The sequence below is a fragment of the Brachyhypopomus gauderio genome, chromosome 5 (assembly GCF_052324685.1).
Source record: "Brachyhypopomus gauderio isolate BG-103 chromosome 5, BGAUD_0.2, whole genome shotgun sequence".
In the NCBI taxonomy this organism is placed as follows: domain Eukaryota; kingdom Metazoa; phylum Chordata; class Actinopteri; order Gymnotiformes; family Hypopomidae; genus Brachyhypopomus; species Brachyhypopomus gauderio.
The window spans coordinates 14,643,262-14,660,856 of NC_135215.1; the positions used below are offsets into that span (position 1 = coordinate 14,643,262).

A 17,595-nucleotide genomic window follows, 5' to 3' on the forward strand; every position below is an offset into this window, starting at 1 on the left:
AATGTAATAAACAATAACAAAAAACAGTAATTCTGTATTATCTGCTTACCTCTCTCTCTCTCTATCTCTCTCTCTCTCTCTCTCTCTCTCTCTCTCTCTCTCTCTGGTGCCTGTCTCTATAATGACTGAACAATTTTAGCGGTGCGCAAATGAAAGAATAACGCTTACATGTCTGTCTTACATTTCAAACGTGTAGAAGCATGTACTAACAGCCCATTTAAAAAAAGATAACTAATGTCAGCAGAACAGAGAAGAATTTTAAAGCCCAAGGATTAAAGCTGGAAACACCATAGCGGTCAAGTGAGTTTGCCATGTCTGGTAAATGCTGTATTATTAGATATCATGTATTGTTTTATTCAAAGGCCTTTGACTGTAAACTGACCTGTCAGTTTTGTGACACGTTATTGTTACTTCCTTTATCACTGACCTAGAAATCAAATGTGCACTTTTGCCCTGTCTATATGCGTCACTCATACTAACAATGGCTGTGCTTTGAATTATCAGCAAATGATATGGCTAGGCTGCCTGCTCATAACCTATTCCTCAATACCAAGGGAAGACTAGCTATGTTTTTACAAACAGCTCAAATATTAGCCAGATAGTTGCTGTTAATAAGTAGCAGGGAAATAACAATGATGATGTTTAGGATGAGATAAAAAAAACATAAGGGTACTACATGAATTCTTTTTGGAACATCCTTTACCTCATTTGTACAGAACCATCAAAATCACAAACTTATGTTGTTTACGGGAAACAACAGTGTTTGTAAGTCAGTTCAGCACATGAATTCATACTGACACTAAAAACAAAGATCCCCAAAACATAACCTGTGCCATCTGCATTAGGAGAACTATTAAAATCCAAGGTGAAAGTTCGAAACTCACATTTCCTTGACATCTACCTTCCCAGATGTCATTGTTGTCACTGCAAGATATGTAATCTAATGAGCAAAACAAAAGCTCTTCATTAGGTAGATCTAATAAACAATTAATTTATCCATTCACTTCACTGACAGATTGTAAAAATTAAGTTTTTCACAGGTTGTCACAGGTTTTTGAAGGTCACGTTTCTGTTCCATGCACATTTAAAATTACTTACTCATGGGATTGTTTGCAACAGAGATGACCCACCTTACAGATTTATAGTCACTCATGTTCCAGCTGAATATTCCTCTTAGGCCAAGAAAAGGACCATGATGCAACTAGACTAGAACAGGATATGAATGCGTTTTTTTTTTTGTTTATCAAGTCACTGTCTTTACTTTCTCTCTTAAAAACAAACAAACAACCTCACGTAAAACTAACCTTTTGAAACAAGTGATGTAATTAGCTGCAAGAATGACACACATTTAACCACAACCAGATGTGGTTGCTATAATGCTGGATAACAGTTTTTCAAATGTGAGCATTGAAAAAACAACAGAACATTTACAATAGAATTAAAATAAAAAATTACATCTCTCCATACTTATGAATGCAAAAATTATAACACTTATTATATCAGTGAATGTTATTTTTTAAAGCCTTTATTATTAATGCATTTACATGTGAGGTAAAATATATAATTATTAATACAATATTAAAAATATACATATATAAGTATACAATACAATTTTTGTTTTAATATATAAGCTGAACACGTCACCTATTTCGGCACACGCAGGTCAGTTGAGGTGGATTGGAATTGTTTTCTACGGACTACTTATGCTAATGTCGAATTAAAGTGTTGTACTGAATACTGCCATCTTGTGGATTTTTTTGTCAACGACAGAAGAAACAGTGTAAGGAAATCAATTTGGATAATTCTGGGAATTTATTTGATGTTTTATCTAAAACAGATTTAGGCCACTAGTGACCAGTGACGTCAGATGAATGAGAGTGGCCGTAATCAACTCTTAAGCTGCATATCAGTAGGTAAAGATTTATGACATAGTAGGGCATTACACAAATATATATTTAAGACGAGTATTCCTGGAGTAATGCTTCAGTAATTAGCCTCGTTATGTTTGTTACTCATGTTGTTTCTTTCCTATTTACTTGCCCGGTGCCGCTACTGGGGCTGAGTAAGACCCTCCAGTGGAGGTTAGAAAACGAGATAGTATATGAACGGAAATATATGGCCTCATTCAGAGAGGCTGTAAGATATTGACTTCGAATTACGAAAGCTATGGTTCTTTTACTGTGTTATGAGTAGATGTAAGCAACGGTGCAATTTAACGAGGCACACAAACGTCGTGAATTGAGCACTAATCATAAATGATCAAAATGATTTCCCCCGCTGACACATGCTTGCCGCAGGGAGCCAGGAATGTTTCCCTTCTAAAAGCCACATCATATTTTCGGTTTACACCAGTGTAAATGCTAACAAAATTGTGATAATGGCTGTTATTTGGCACGATCAACACAGTGCAGCCCCAAAGGATCATCATATCCAAGACCTTCCAAATCCATAAAAGCGGAACCTGCGGTGTCTGTGTGACAAGAGTGGCTGAAATCCACAGAACAAAAAATCTAGGTCAAAGGAGTGCTGCACGGCGACGATCGCTCCCTCCCCTGAAGTGTCTGTTCTACCGCTTTATCTGCTTGGCTGAATATACACAAGAAAATTCTGGATCCGTTGTCTCCTATTTAAGATGGACACGCAATTACTTGTCTAAGCAACATGCAAGACTTTCACCAGTAGACCAGGGATAAGCAGACCCGTCCGGTTCAGTGTGATCTGAATCACACCGATTGCAAATACGCCTCCACATATGAACGTTATTTGACTTTTCCCTTTGCATAACACCAGTGCTTTCATTGCAGTAGTCACAGGCTGTCTTCAATAATTCATGGCCAACCTACACAGTACCCTTTACAAAAACTCTATTATATACTGCGAGAAATGAAATTCAAGTGAAATTACATGTAGTAACGTGAAGCAAGTGCAGTATACACAAAATGATTGATGTCGCTTGGGATTATATTTTGAGCAGTGCCTAACTGTACAGAGATGTTACTTCAAATTTGGAAGACAGCAGACTATTATTCCAAGATAAGTAAAACGTTGTTCTCATGACGAGACTTTACAATGAGACCATAAAACAGCAATGAATTTACTCAACTACCTAAATACCACTCGCTGTATCTCAGCTGGTGCTTAGCAACGCTCTTCAACGCAATACAAATAATGACCAAAGTAACCTCAAAGCCAACGCTCACGAGGGCCAAGGTTCACAAATTCCGCACGAGATCTGCGCCAAAACACAACAGAGCGATCTTCGCGGGCCAAAATAAATAGGCCTATTTATGCATTACCTCATTCCACTCCTTACGGCCTGTAGGTGGAGCGCATGTTGTTACATCTAGCTTACACTGAAAATGCAGTATAATATTTAAAGTTCTGTATGTGTAAAGCTGTCATTTTTCAGCTAGACGTAGGAAGCGGAAACATACAGAGCGCATGGAAAAAATATATACATCTACACATATAGGTAGCCTAATACTATATATTGAACATACAGAAGATGCAGTTTGAATTTCTGCTGAACCTTGGTCAAGGCACAAACGTTTAAAAATAAATGATAGCAGTCAGCGTGCGTGAGCCGAGACCAAATTTGTGAGGATCTATCCATGGTGCTAGATTGGAGCGCGCGAACATAAGCAGCAAATCTCGCCAACAGCTCAGCTTGAACACAGCTCTATGCAACACTCATGTTATTTAACACATCATCAATAGAAGTGAAGCAAATATGATAATCAGAGGTACCTATTGAAAACAGACATTGACTACATTACTGAGTAGCATTAGCCTTTAATAATCAAATGAACAAAGACTTTAAATTAAATTAAAATAGCTAACATGGTCAACATGTATAAGAAAACTGAAAATAACCTCAAAGTGTAATTACATTAAGCGGTTTAAATCTTGGGCACGCATGCATATTTTCAGCGCTGTCATTTTCCTTTAAGATGATGTAAGGTTTAACTCCTTAAGATTGGTCTCCCTCCCTGCACTGCTGTGGCAACGTCGTTTCGCCCCTCTCGGCGCGCGCTGCACTCGGACCATGTTGACAATGATTAGCGGACCGACAACTCCCACCTATACCCTGATTTAAAACCAGAGAACGACTTGCACGGATGTCCTAGATAGATGCTGGCTAGACGTATTGCAGATGTGATCTAAAATACTGTGACACTACTAGATAACCTAGATAATCTTTTAAGTTTACACGGAATAAAAGACACTTTGGAAAGAAGTTGAAATGTGTACCATCAGTGGGAATAATTATTTTTAGGTTTTTTATCAGTCATATTTGAAGAGTTAATATACACCATTCACATGGCTTCTGGGGTGAGCGCTCTATTATATATTTTTTTATATTTTTAGAATACAGCATTAGGATGTTCTTAGAAGAGTTATGCTGAAAGTTATCGATTCAACGACATAACCGGCGTTCGAAGGACTTTGGGACTTCGGAAACGATACGCATTGCAACTAATATTGGGTCATACTTGCCATGCGACAGTGAAGCACGGCGGCAAAGGTTATGTATCGTTCCAACCGCGCGATTTTGTGCTCCATATTTACTAAATACAGATTAATAAAAACTTTGTGACTTGTCCTTGGGCCAGAATCAAAATGGCACTGACTGAAAATTGTAGCATTTATCAGTCCCCAAAGGACACAGGCTCGTCTCAAACTTCTTCGGATGTAATTGAACTAAATGTAGGAGGTCAGGTCTATTACACTCGCCATGCCACACTTACAAGTATTCCAAACTCATTGCTCGGAAAAATATTTTCTTCTAAGAAGGAATCCACCAACGACTTGGCAAGAGACATGAGAGGACGCTATTTCATTGACAGGGATGGATTTTTATTTCGATACGTGTTGGACTATCTCAGAGATAAGCACGTCGTGCTGCCTGATAATTTTCCGGAGAAAGGGAGGCTGAAACGAGAGGCGGAATATTTCCAGTTGCCGGAGCTCGTGAAAATTCTGACACCCGACGAATTGAAGCAGCGCCCAGATGAATGCGTCCACAGCGACGATGCGTCTCAGGGAAGTGATCAGAGATCGTACCCCTCCGCTTACCTGGATCCGCGCGACAGGAGGTATGGTTTCATTACAGTGGGGTACAGAGGCTGTAGTCCATCTGGAAAGGACGCTCTGATAGACTTTAAAGGCAGAGGACTACCCAGACTTTTCATTTGCGGAAGGATCGGTCTGACCAAAGAAGTCTTTGGAGATGCTTTAAATGAAAGCCGGGATCCGGACAGACCACCCGAGCGTTACACCTCTCGATTCTACCTCAAGTTTCGACACTTGGAGAGAGCTTTTGATATGCTCGCGGAGAGCGGATTCCATATCGTTGCATGCAATTCGTCCCTGACATCTCCTCTCACTCAACCAACAGACGATAAATTCTGGTGCAGTAACACAGAGTACGTCTTCTACCGTAAGTCTATAGGCCAGCATGTTTTTGTATCATCACTGCCCAAGCACACTTGACTAGAGAGACACAAATCAAAGATAGGGACACCTCTGACTAGTACCTTAAGTTTTTTTTAAGTGCTACCACCGAAGACCACTAGGAGGCCCACATTCATCAGCATGGGGTTTGAAGTTTGCCCTATGCTTTATATATTTTGCAACAACAAAAAAAAGTCCCCAGTGCCACAGTTCACATAGAGGATGTTCTTATTGCCTTTGGTGAACTTCATAAGGTTAAGTTACCTGGCAGGCTCCAATCTTCAGTAAGCTTTTTTGGTAATACAGTATGTAGAAATTCTGGATATTACAGAAACCAGTCATGCTATAGAACATATTTGTAGGATTAAAGAGAAACCAGCACATATTGAAATGAATATTACTAGCATTCAAGTTGCTGGCTATGTCACATGTCACTTCTTTGTTCTTGTTTGTTTACTTTGTTGTTTTTTTATTCATCTCCAGACAGTTGCCATTAGTGGCATCCCTCAACTTCATGGACACGCACGGTTTGCCCATCATCACCTGCGTTCATTAGTAACTAATCTGGCTTGTCACTGTTTCAGTTGAGAGACATTGCAGCATATGGCCAATTAAAAAGCACTTTGCTGGTAATTCCGAATGAGCCCCCTCGGTAATCTGAAAGAAATGGAGGATGACAGGGGTGAGTATTCGTAAAGAACAGGCAGGGCATTTTGGGGCAAAAGGACATATGGTTGCTTAATGGTTTCCACTCTGCCATCAGTGTAATTACTGCAGTAAAAGCGGGTTTGGAACCTTTAAAACCCAATTCAGAGAAGTTATGACAGTGTAGGACTGTCAGACTGCCTCTCATTAGGACCACATATGGCCACACTGCTTCCTGCTGATGTGCCTGCTCACCATCAAGAGGAACCAGGTCAGACAGAACGCATGCTTTCACAATTAACTGCGTGCACCAGCGGGTTCTGTTGCCACCCAAAGATGAAATGCAGCTTCTGAGGGATCTGCAGCTAAAGCAGCCAGTTCCACATCAAAGTTTAACTCAGATCTGGTGGCAAAACAACAGACCTGTAGTACCTCATGTCATATTTTAGGTCCTTTCATCAGACATGGCCTCTTAGCAGGCCAATTGTAAAATACACACTTGAGAGGGGTTCCAGCCGAGTGCTGACATAAGACCCGCCTTCCCCTGTCCAAGTGGGTAAACCAGTTGCTTTCATCCCTAGGCAGTTTATTACTGGATGGTTTTACTATGCATCATTTGTAGTGACATAAGGACTCATATGGGTGCATGTTTCACAAAAAAAACTGCTTGGCCAGCCCTCACTCTCTCACTCCCTCTCAGCAGAGAATTTTGCTGCAGGATGTGCTTGACATTTTGTCTTTTATTTATTTGCTTTTGACCAACCACTGAGTTGAGGTTCTGTTGCACAATTAATTAACAGGATGATTTGCTCTTGAAGATTTAATTACAGACTGTTATTTTTGATGAGGGCTGGAATACATTGCATAAGAGTAACAGGGTTCATAAATACGTCTCTCACCCACTCCCACGCATGATACGAACGAATAAACAAAATCAGATATGCTTTCTTATTTAATGAAAGTGGCTGTTTGGAATATGGACTCTGTAGAAGTCAGAGGAAAAGTGTTTGGTGTGTGTCAGACAGAACTGCTGGACGGGTTTGAAATCCTGAGCTGGAGCTTCTTGGCTTTCTGGACCAAACGCCTGTCAGGACGAGCAGGAAAGACTGAACAGATTTGGCAGGTTTTACATTCTGAGTACATTCTTCTGAGCTCAGTTAAATTAATATGTGCAGACCTTGGTTTATTTCCATCTCTTTTAAGAGCAAAAGTAAATTTAGGTCAGAAATGACTTTTTGGTTAAAGACAGTTATACCTAGGAGGCATTTTTTTCTATCCAGATTTATATCATTTGCCGTCACTCCTCATGCTGATAAATGAGCTTAACCTGATTTCTTTACTCATTAAGGACTGAAGGCCTGTAGCTAATTACCTTGCGGGCTGCTTGAATGCTCTCTAATTAAAATGCTATCAGATGGTTCCGAATATTACCTTCGCTTTAATGCACAAGAGGGTTTCAAATGATAATCAATGGCACATTTTGGGTCATAAAGCAGGACCATGGATTAAATATTATGTTGAACTAAGCTAACCGTTGAATTAGCAAGACCATTAAGGGTTTTTAAAAGCATTTTATTTACATTAAATTTAATAATGTATTTTGACTTCATTTCTTAAAGACTCCATCTTTCAAATGGATTTTTTCAGCACAAGGATTTTATCCCACTGCAGTTTAAAAAAGGAGTGGGCCTGATTTCCCCCTTTACAAACCTGTACATTACGTACGTTACCTGTACATTACATATTTTACCTGCACATAACGTACATTACCTGTACATTATGTACGTTATTTGTACATTATGTACGTTACCTGTACATTACATACATTATCTGTACATTACTTACGTTACCTGTACGTTACTTACGTTACCTGTACATTACGTACATTACCTGCACATTATGTACATTACCTGTACATTATGTACATTACCTGTACATTACATATATTATCTGTACATTACGTACGTTACCTGCACATTATGTACATTACCTGCACATTACGTACATTATTTCTACATGACATACATTACCTGTACGTAAGGCAGTGCCTGCTAGCATTTACATTCAAAGTTGCGTATATGTTCAAATGGGGCATCGTTCCTCTGATCCCCTTCTACAGTGTTTTGGTAAAACCCACTGCAGTGCCTTCAGGAAGGGAAACAGGTTGTGCAACACACCCAATAATGTTTTTTTGCAAAATATACAAGGACACAACTAGAAAGTCTGAAAAGATGATAGGATATGTGCCCAGATCGATCTGCTTTGTTCTGTGTTCCTCTGAGGGGTGCAGATGCCACCAGGTGCTGTTGCTTTACCCTCTGCAGCACAGCAAGGGCAGTTTGTTTGGGAGGAGTATGTTAGGATCCCAGCTCTCACTCCGGACCTGCTTTTAGCTAAACACGCAATAAAGCACATGCCAAGACTGACAGAGAGAAAGATGGAGCCATTGGAGGGAAGGGAGAGAGACCGTCTATTTTTCATTCCTCTATTTGGAACATCGTACTTGCAGTTTTTATTAATGCCCCTGAATACAATGCATTTGGAGACATAATGGAGCCTGAGCACAAGCAAACTAGAAGGAAATCAATCGTGTTGCCGTTGAGCCTCTCTGGCAGAGGCCATGCAGTTGGAGTTGTCCAGAGACAGAAGGAATCATCTGGAGATGGGTGCAGCTGTCTGGAGACCAGCGGCATTTTGCATATGGCATGAGCCGATGCAGGATCGCTGGGCTCATGTCATAGTAGAGGGCCCGCTGAAAGCCACAGCGCTCTCTCTTGGTCTGGTGATGGTATCCGCTCTTCAGAAACGTGGGCTTGCCGGCCGTCAGATGAATGGCGCGTGTGTGCCTAAGCTTGCCGTGCTAACACTTTGCTTTCACTGAAAGCTTTGCAAGCAGGTTTGGAAGTGCAGTGAGGAGATGCTGACAGTGGCTTATGGGGGTTCAGGGAATCCCCTGTTTCTCTGTGCACTATGGGGGGGGGGGAGGGGGGATCACAGCTGCAGACGTCTCTGAAAGCTCACAGGCGAAACATGCTGAGTAGAGCTGTTGAGCTGCCAGCTTGGCAAAGGTCAGACTTTGGGCCTGGGTCTTCTTTCTCCGTGTGACCTCCAAACCAGCCTGTATCCTTCGTGCAGGTATTGCTTATTTTCTGTTTGTTTGTGTTACCTACTGTCCCTGAAGTCCAATTAATGCATTTTATTTGCAAGCAAGCAAACTCACATCCTAACATACAATTATTTGGTACAGATTGAGTTCATTGGAAGCTCCAGCATGGGAAATGTTTTAATGAATAACTTAAATGCTGATGTGACACAGTTCTAGGAGTATAGAGTATAGATATAGAGTATAGGAGAGTATAGATATCTTGTCCTATAGAGTTTAGATGCCTGTGCACAGAATGTAAATAGCAATAGGAGGGTAGGAGGGTAGAACTGAGCAGTGGCGTTTCAGCAGGGCTATGCACTTCTTTAAAGGTCTGACATAACGTTTGGTCACTCCCTCAACACATTTCCCTGTCTTTACCTCAGCAGTCAGAAGCGGGATTCTAATCCTCCCTGGTCTTCTGCGGGACTTTCGTTCCGGCGTTGACAGGCTCTCTGCAGGCCTCTCCCCTCTCAGCCTGGCTGTCCTATTACACCCCATCAGCGTTTTGTGAGGGGTCGCCACTGCTGGGAGTCGGTCTGGACGTGGCAGCCTGTTTGCCTGCTGGCCCACTCCCCATGCCACGCTCAGGGGCCTTTCGCATCATTCAGAGGACGATTCTGGCACGCCGCCCCCATGGCAGTGGTGCAGAGTGTCTGGCAACAGGGAGGAGGGATGGGGGGGGTTCTTATGAGGCTCAACCCCAGCCTGAGACCTCAGTCACCCCACCTCAAATGAAATCAGCACGTTTTGCCTGCCAGCACATTTCTTTATACTGCGATGGCTGATTAGAATTGTGATTGACAGGAGAGAGAGTATAATCTGAGTCCTCATCTCCTAAATACATACGCATTATGCGTGGAGAGGGTAGGCCGGCAGATGATGACGGGGTTGTGTGGATCAGGGCAGGTCGTAGTCCTCTCCGCGCCCACTCTCACCACACATAGCTGCAGGCTTGGGCCGGGATATTGGGTTTCTGTGTCGGTCAGAGCGAGCTATCGGTGACGTGATCCCTCTCTCTCCAAGGACAGACTGGCCTGATTTGCACATTAACCAAGAGATAAAAAGCATCAAACGTGGGGACAGGAGTGGTGATAAAGGTACGGGGTGTGCACTGATCCGTGCAGGGGTGCAGAACCTGTAGGCACAGCAGTTCAGTATGTGCTCATCAGCAGCTCTCCTAAACAGCACACTGCACAACATCTGAGATATTTTAATAATGAATTTACATTTGGGGTTATATGCATTAGACGGGTGTGTGTGTGTGTGTGTGTGTGTGTGTGTGTGTGTGTGTGTGTGCGTGTGTGTGTGTGTGTGTGTGTGTGTGTGTGTGTGTGTGCCTGCATAGACATGATCTGGTGCTCTGCAGCATATTGGCAGGATAAAGCACAGCATGCAGTGGCCACATTCGCTGGTGTTTCGGCAGCCAGCCCTTCCAGAGTGGGGAACATTCTCCTGACTACACCGTACACACCCGCCTGCTTCCACGTTCCCCAGGAACTGCGTGCAATCCACCACAGTGGAGTGTTCAGACCTTTCTGGGTATGGTTTCCTAAAGCCATCAAAGCTCAAATCATCAACAAGTAACCGAGCAAGAAACATCAACAGTCTCTCTATTACATCACAATGGTTCTAATCACAGTTTTATTATTGTTGTTTTGGTTTGGAGAAACTAGGTCCTGATTGGTTCAGGAAATCTGTTGGGTTGGGTTTCAGAAGGCATTTAAGATTTGGATTATGTTTGGACATAATCAGATTCTCTCATTCTTCTTAATTAGAACAAAAAAATTTATTTTGTAAATATAAAATAAATGTAATATTTTGTAAAATCCCTCATTTTAAAAGTCAGTGCAGTTCTCTTCTAATCAAGCCCATTTGAATACGTGTAGCATAGATTCAAACTGAATGTATCATTTCTTGATGTGTTCATCAACATGCACTTCACAGCTGATGATTTCGGAGACCTGTTCTCGGGTCTTTTGGAGAGCGCTCCCCTGCCTGGAGGTGCTGGCAGCCACAGAGCAGCTTAGAAGGAGGAGCTCTATTTATGTCAGTGCAAAATTGATGGCTGGTTCTGTCAGGGTGTTACTGCAGCAGAGAGACAGAGGCAGAAACCCAAAAGGAAGGCTGTGCAGGCCAGACCAGAGGACCTCACCATGCCCCAGAAATGCCTGCAGGGTTCCGGTGGCCGTAATTGGTGGGCTTGTCAGAATCGCAAGCCTAGATCCAGTCATCTAGCAAGACCAGTGGATATTTGATAATTTCCAAAGTTGTTGTTTTTTAGGCTGTGGTAGTCTGAGCTTGGTGCTTTTGCACTCCTGGTAGAGGAATAACAGAATCCCTGTAAAAGGATTAAGTAGCTTTAGTCTCAACAAAAACACATTTACCTGTGCACATTGAAAAATATGTTGTCTGTTGATAATTGTGGGATTACACTTAAAGGAAAAATAGCACCAATAAGCAAGCCAAGGTACCACCAAAAGTAATAATCCTCACTGACCATATAGAGTATGGGGAACACTGTTTTAGGATAGTTTTGAGATATAGGATATAAACATTCACATACCCAGCTGTATCTGTACTTTTTTGTAAGACCCAACAATTTTTTTCAGTGATTTTCAATTTGTCGCAATGAGAGAGTTAGGGCTCAAAGAGAGGGGCGTGGCTCAAAGAGAGGGGCGGGGCTCAAAGAGAGAGGCATGGTTCAAAGAGAGGGGTGGGGCTCAAAGAGAGAGGTAGGGCTCAAAGAGAGGGGTGTGGCTCAAAGAGATGGATGGGGCTCAAATAAAGGGGCGTGGCTATTTAGCCATGGCACTCAAAGTACAGAACTCGGATTTATATCAGCCTGAAGCATTCAGGGGCATGCTATATCACAGGGAGTTGCAAAGAGAAAAAGAGGGAGACGGAGAGAAAGAGACAGACAGAGAGACAGTAGATGTAGATGAGAACAAATGTCTCTTGCAACATGAGGGTCTGCCCCTAAGCTTGGTGCCAAATGCATCTTGCCATACGTTTGAGTAGTTTTCCTGAATGCCTGTATGGTAACTGAGTTACTCCCGAGAGCAACCCTTGCCTTAATGGATGTGCAATTTAATCTCTATGGCTGTATGTTACAGAGTCAGAGAGAGACAGAGTACACATAGTGAACTTAGTGCAATGCAATCAATGTGCGGTCTGAACCTGCAGCAACACTAGTGCCTTTATGCATGCACTCCCACAGCACACGTCCTCTTTGCTAAAGAGTAAATTATGCTGTGCATCCTATTTGCTGAATAAAGCCATTGTAGGTAATGCATATATTTGTTGACAGGCTCAGAGTCAGATTACCTATGTATTTGCTAAACAAAGCCATTTGATAACTTGCTGTAACACTGAGGACATTATAAATTGGGTATGTAATATTGCTATAAATTTAAATAATATAAAAAAATACCTTAGAATATTACACAGTACGTATAATAAACGAAACAATGAGGCGAAATGCACAGCAGGTCAGCTAATGGCTTTCCAAGCATCCTAGCAAAAAGGGTTATATACTCTAGCTGGATGAAGAGTCTGAGGAAACACTGACCAGCTCTGCTCCCTGGGTGAGAAGGGTGAGGTCTGAGAGAGGATGAGGTTTAAGAGAGGATGAGGCTGGAGAGAGGATGAGGTTTGTGAGAGGATGAGGTTGGACAGAGGATGATGTTCGTGAGAGGATGATGTTCGTGAGAGGATGAGGTTAGTGAGAGGATGAGGTTGGAGAGAGTTCCTCTCTGTCTGCCTGTCAAAACAATGCTAGATGTTTGTTAGTTGGTATTTGCAGAACTGGACAGCTAGAGCTCTTTTCCCTGAATAACAGTTGGCTGACTTGTGTTCTGGCTTGGCAATGGCTAACAATGGGGAAAAACAAAAAAAAGCACAAACTGTCTTTATTAAGCAGGTGGGAGGTATGTGGATGTTTCTGAACAACTATACTTGCTCCACTTGAAACAGATGTCCACTTATCCACAGTTGAAAAGCTCCTGAGTGCTGGGCCTTATTCTCCACTGCAGTCTGAATGTTTTATGATCCTGTGGCTGGGGATGAGGGGTGGGGGGTGGGGGGTTGGGACAGGGCTTGGGCTTAGAGCATCTCTTCTTCTGGGCCACATTAGCCTCATGGTAACAATATACTCATCCTCAGCCCTGCCCTGCATTCAGAGACACACGCTCATCTGCTCATCCGCTCATCCGGATGCTCGGATGCTGGGAGAGATGCTGCCTCAACACACATCCACACATGCAGACGGGGGATGGGGGGATGGTGGGGGGGGGGGGTGTCGTTGAGATGGAGTAAACGGAGAGTGATCTAATTTCTGGGGAGGGAAATAGCTCCGTAGGTTTCTCTGCACTCATAGATTAGCCATTAGAAAGCTGGTGTGGTTCTCTTGGCTTGCCAAGGGCTATCGCTCAGCCAGCCTTCATCTCATTACTGCATTCAACACCAAAAGGCTATGCTCCCAGGAAGTACTCTTCATTAGTAAGTGGTGCAGGCAGACCTCTTCCGGGTAGTACTGTCAAATCATTGCTTTATGAATGACATTCCAGTAACGTTCCTGTAAGAGGCTGTTAAATGGGATTACTGGTAATGGTTGTTGTCAGTACGAAGGAAGCCAAGTTTGCTTGAACTTGATTTATTTTAAAAGTTTAGGCAGGATGGGTGAAAGATTGTCATCTAAATCAGCAACAAGAAGTATAGGAAGCAGTAGTGTGTAACAGTACACAAAATCGAGGGAGAGAGAAAAGGAAGAGAGAGATATGATGACCCCTGAGGAGACCATATCTGATTCATTTTATTGAGCTTCTAGCCAGTAGATAAGGCCGTGGTGTTTTTTTTTAAACACAGTGGGAAGTCATGGTGGTTGGATTAAGGAAGGGCAGAGTATGCACACACACACACACACACACACACACACACACACACACACACACACACACACACACACACACACACACACACACACACACACACACACACACACACATACAGACACATGCACACACACACACATGCATGCAGACACATGCACACACATGCATACACATGCACACACACAAAGGATGCTGACATATGGTCTTCACTGGGCTCTTATTATGCTATTATGTAAGGATGCCTCTATTTTTAGTAGACCAATTAATTCAATTATTTCTGACTCTTAGAAGTTCTGGGCTTGTAGTGTTTGATAGTGGTTGGATTGTGTTAGCTTGTATAGAGCCATAAGTCTGATGAGAGGTTCTGAGGTCAGTTCACTCTTCCAAAGTGAACTGAATGTCATTTGAAATTGACATGTCCGGTTGGACTAATATGAGGATGGTAGAAAAAAACCCACAGTCAAACCAAGAGCCAAGACGGAAGACTGATGTTTTGATGGTAGTGAGCATATCTCATATCTTCGTTCATTCCAGACTGCCTGCATCAGTGCTCACACATATCTGTTAGAGAACTAAAGGGCTTCTCCTTCCAGGTTCCGGTCCTGATGCTTTCTTCTGGCAGTGTCTCGGTTAAGGGTATTTTTGGACTCTAACCTATTTGTGCTAGCTAAGGATACTTTGAGCAGACAACTAAGGTACTTTTGGAAGCTGCACTGGATAAGAGTGTCTGCAAATATGCCATAAATGTAAATGCAAATGTAGAAGTTCTTCACACCCACGGTTCTCTGATTGGAACAAGAGCTAAGCTCATTCTTACTGAAGTTAAACACAAATGAGTCCTATTAAAGTTCAGGCTGCAGTTAGCATAGTAAAGGTCAAATGGGCAGTGAAACCTTTCAGGCCTTTCCAATGATCAGCATTGTCATATAGGGTTTCTTGAAAGGTGCTATATATATTTATTTATTTATTCATTCATTCATTCATTCATTCATTCATTGATCTCCCATGATATCTGTAGCCACCTCTCGAATGTCTTTTGTTGTGTTTATGAGGTTTCTTTCCTACATTGTTCATACATTTTGAATGGGTGAATATGAATATGAATCCGAACATTGATAACCTGATAGATTAGAAAGATTAGAAATACATTTGTAAACACTTCATAATGGCCAGTCATTTGTTGTCTGTATTAATTTATATGCAGTGGTTCAGGTGGAGGAGAGATCTGGTAGAAGTGCTTCTTAATTCTTATGAGCTTTCATGGGTGTGCGGGTGTGTGTGTGTGCACACGCATGTTTGTGTGTGTACGTGTGGGTGTGTGCACACGCATGTTTGTGTGTGTACGTGTGGGTGTGTGCACATGCATGTTTGTGTGTGTATGTGAGTGCTTGTATGTGTGTGTCCGTGTGTATGTGTGTGTACATGTGCATGTGTGTGTCCGTGTGCATGTGTGTGTACGTGTGCGTGTGTGTGTACGTGTGTATGTGTGTGTACGTGTGCATGTGTGTGTCCGTGTGCATGTGTGTGTACGTGTGCGTGTGTGTGTACGTGTGTATGTGTGTGTCCGTGTGTATGTGTGTCTCCGTGTGCATGTGTGTGTACGTGTGCATGTGTGTGTCCGTGTGCATGTGTGTGTACGTGTGCATGTGTGTGTCCGTGTGCATGTGTGTGTACGTGTGCATGTGTGTGTCCGTGTGCATGTGTGTGTACGTGTGCATGTGTGTGTCCGTGTGCATGTGTGTGTACGTGTGCATGTGTGTGTACGTGTGTATGTGTGTGTCCGTGTGCATGTGTGTACGTGTGGGTGTTTTGCAGGTGGTCCGTCCTCCTGGTCGTCCTCCCACTGCGAATGCTGCTGTAAGAGTCAGAAGAGCGAGCGGGAGGGTGAGAGTGGCACCTCCTTCAACGAGCTCTCCACCTCCTGCTCCGAGACCCAGTCGGAGGCCAGCTCGCCCCAGGAGACGGTCATCGTCCGGCCCGCCTCCCAGCAGCCACGGGTCCAGACCCTGGACCGGCAGGCGAAGAAGGTCCCCCGGCAGCCGCTGCAGCAGACGGAGGTGCCGCGGCGGAGGACGGCGCTGCTTCGCACCCGCACGTCGGGCCCCAGAGACGGAAAGAGGAAACCGCCCAAGGAGAAGCTGACCGCTGAGCAGGAGCTGCAGAAATGCATCCAGGACTTCCGACGGATTAAGATTCCTGAGCGCTTCCCAGACAGGAAGAACACATGGCAGTCCGAACTCCTGAGGAAGTATCGTCTCTGAAAGCAAGAGGCATTAAAGTGGCTCCAGGAATGAAAGCCGCTTAGCAACACTTTGGTTCTCACTTCGCCCGGGTGCAACCTGCTGGTCTAATCTTCCAACCAGATGCTTAACATGCAGTAAACAATGTGGTTAACCTTGACTTGACTCCAACAACACGCTGTTTGGTTGTGTTACGAAGCACAATTACTCTAACGTGGACGTTCAGCTGCGAATCAATTTCACAGTGTCTAAGCAAACTAGTCCTTTTAGGAATATCTTAGAACGGTTTGGACGGAAGTGAAACAAGCAGCCTTCATCAGAACACTGCATGAGCCCCCCGCACACGGCTAGAGTCCCAAACAGGGGATTTTTTGCATGAGTGTGGGCAAACAAAACGATCTGGTGTTGTGTTCAGTTGTGTGAATGCAAAATCTCCCCTTTTCAGTGATTTTGCTAAGGACAAACTTACGCAGGCATTTAATTCAGTGTGAATGTGTTCCCTGTTTTAGCAAAGCAACAATGCATGTTGTTTCACCACTGCAGTACAATGCAATATAGAAAAATGCCTCATATCGATTAGACGCTGTTAATTTATGGTACACACCCTGCATAATCCAGCCACATTTACACATCCTGCATAATCCAGTCACATTTACACACCCTGCATAATCCAGCCACATTTAGCTGAATGCATCAAACCCGGCTGATATACATCTGAAAGGATAGAACAGTGCTGTTTATCATTGTTAGACTCTTTCTGTTTGTTGTCGTGCGCCTCTTTGTCTGGAGTGTTATTTGTAGTGCATATTTAAATTGGTTTTACCTCTGGGCATATGAAGAATCCCTTTATTGTGAATGTGCAATGATTCATTAAATGAACCGAGTTTAAAATGTAATTCACCCATTTGGCTCCCTATATTGCCATAATTTTGCACGCTGCAGTGGAGGATTCTTCCACAGTGTAAGTGGGCCTAGAATTGGGGAATACAGCTGCCACATGTAAGCTTGGCTAGTGTCACTTGTTTGTGTCAAATGAACGAACACAGCCTCAGCAGACTGGGCTGGAGGTGAGAGACGCTGCACTCTCACTGTTCCACACAATACCAGATTCTAATATCCTCCAGATTTTTTTTCTTTATAGATTGTGAGCTGTGCTGGATCCGGTATGACACAGCGGGACCAAGCGACACTCTCCCTGCACGCCACGACTGTTCTCCTGATT

The 17,595-nt window shown here is 43.1% G+C and overlaps 1 protein-coding gene across 1 annotated transcript; it reads left to right on the top strand.

Moving 5' to 3' along the window:
- The first annotated feature begins 3,823 nt into the window (after positions 1 to 3,823).
- Positions 3,824 to 17,262, top strand: kctd16a (potassium channel tetramerization domain containing 16a). Its single transcript, XM_077005918.1, has 2 exons — positions 3,824 to 5,440; positions 15,949 to 17,262. Exons 1-2 carry the CDS (start codon positions 4,621 to 4,623, stop codon positions 16,392 to 16,394), a joined length of 1,266 nt encoding a protein of 421 aa, XP_076862033.1. The 5' UTR covers positions 3,824 to 4,620; the 3' UTR covers positions 16,395 to 17,262.
- The last annotated feature ends 333 nt before the right edge of the window (positions 17,263 to 17,595 follow it).

Bases quoted from the DNA above. Each gene is read 5' to 3' on its own strand.
- kctd16a (XM_077005918.1), top strand. From the start codon at position 4,621: ATGGCACTGACTGAAAATTGTAGCATTTATCAGTCCCCAAAGGACACA. The intron at 5,441-15,948 runs GTAAGTCTATAG...GGTGTTTTGCAG, and splicing joins CACAGAGTACGTCTTCTACC to GTGGTCCGTCCTCCTGGTCG.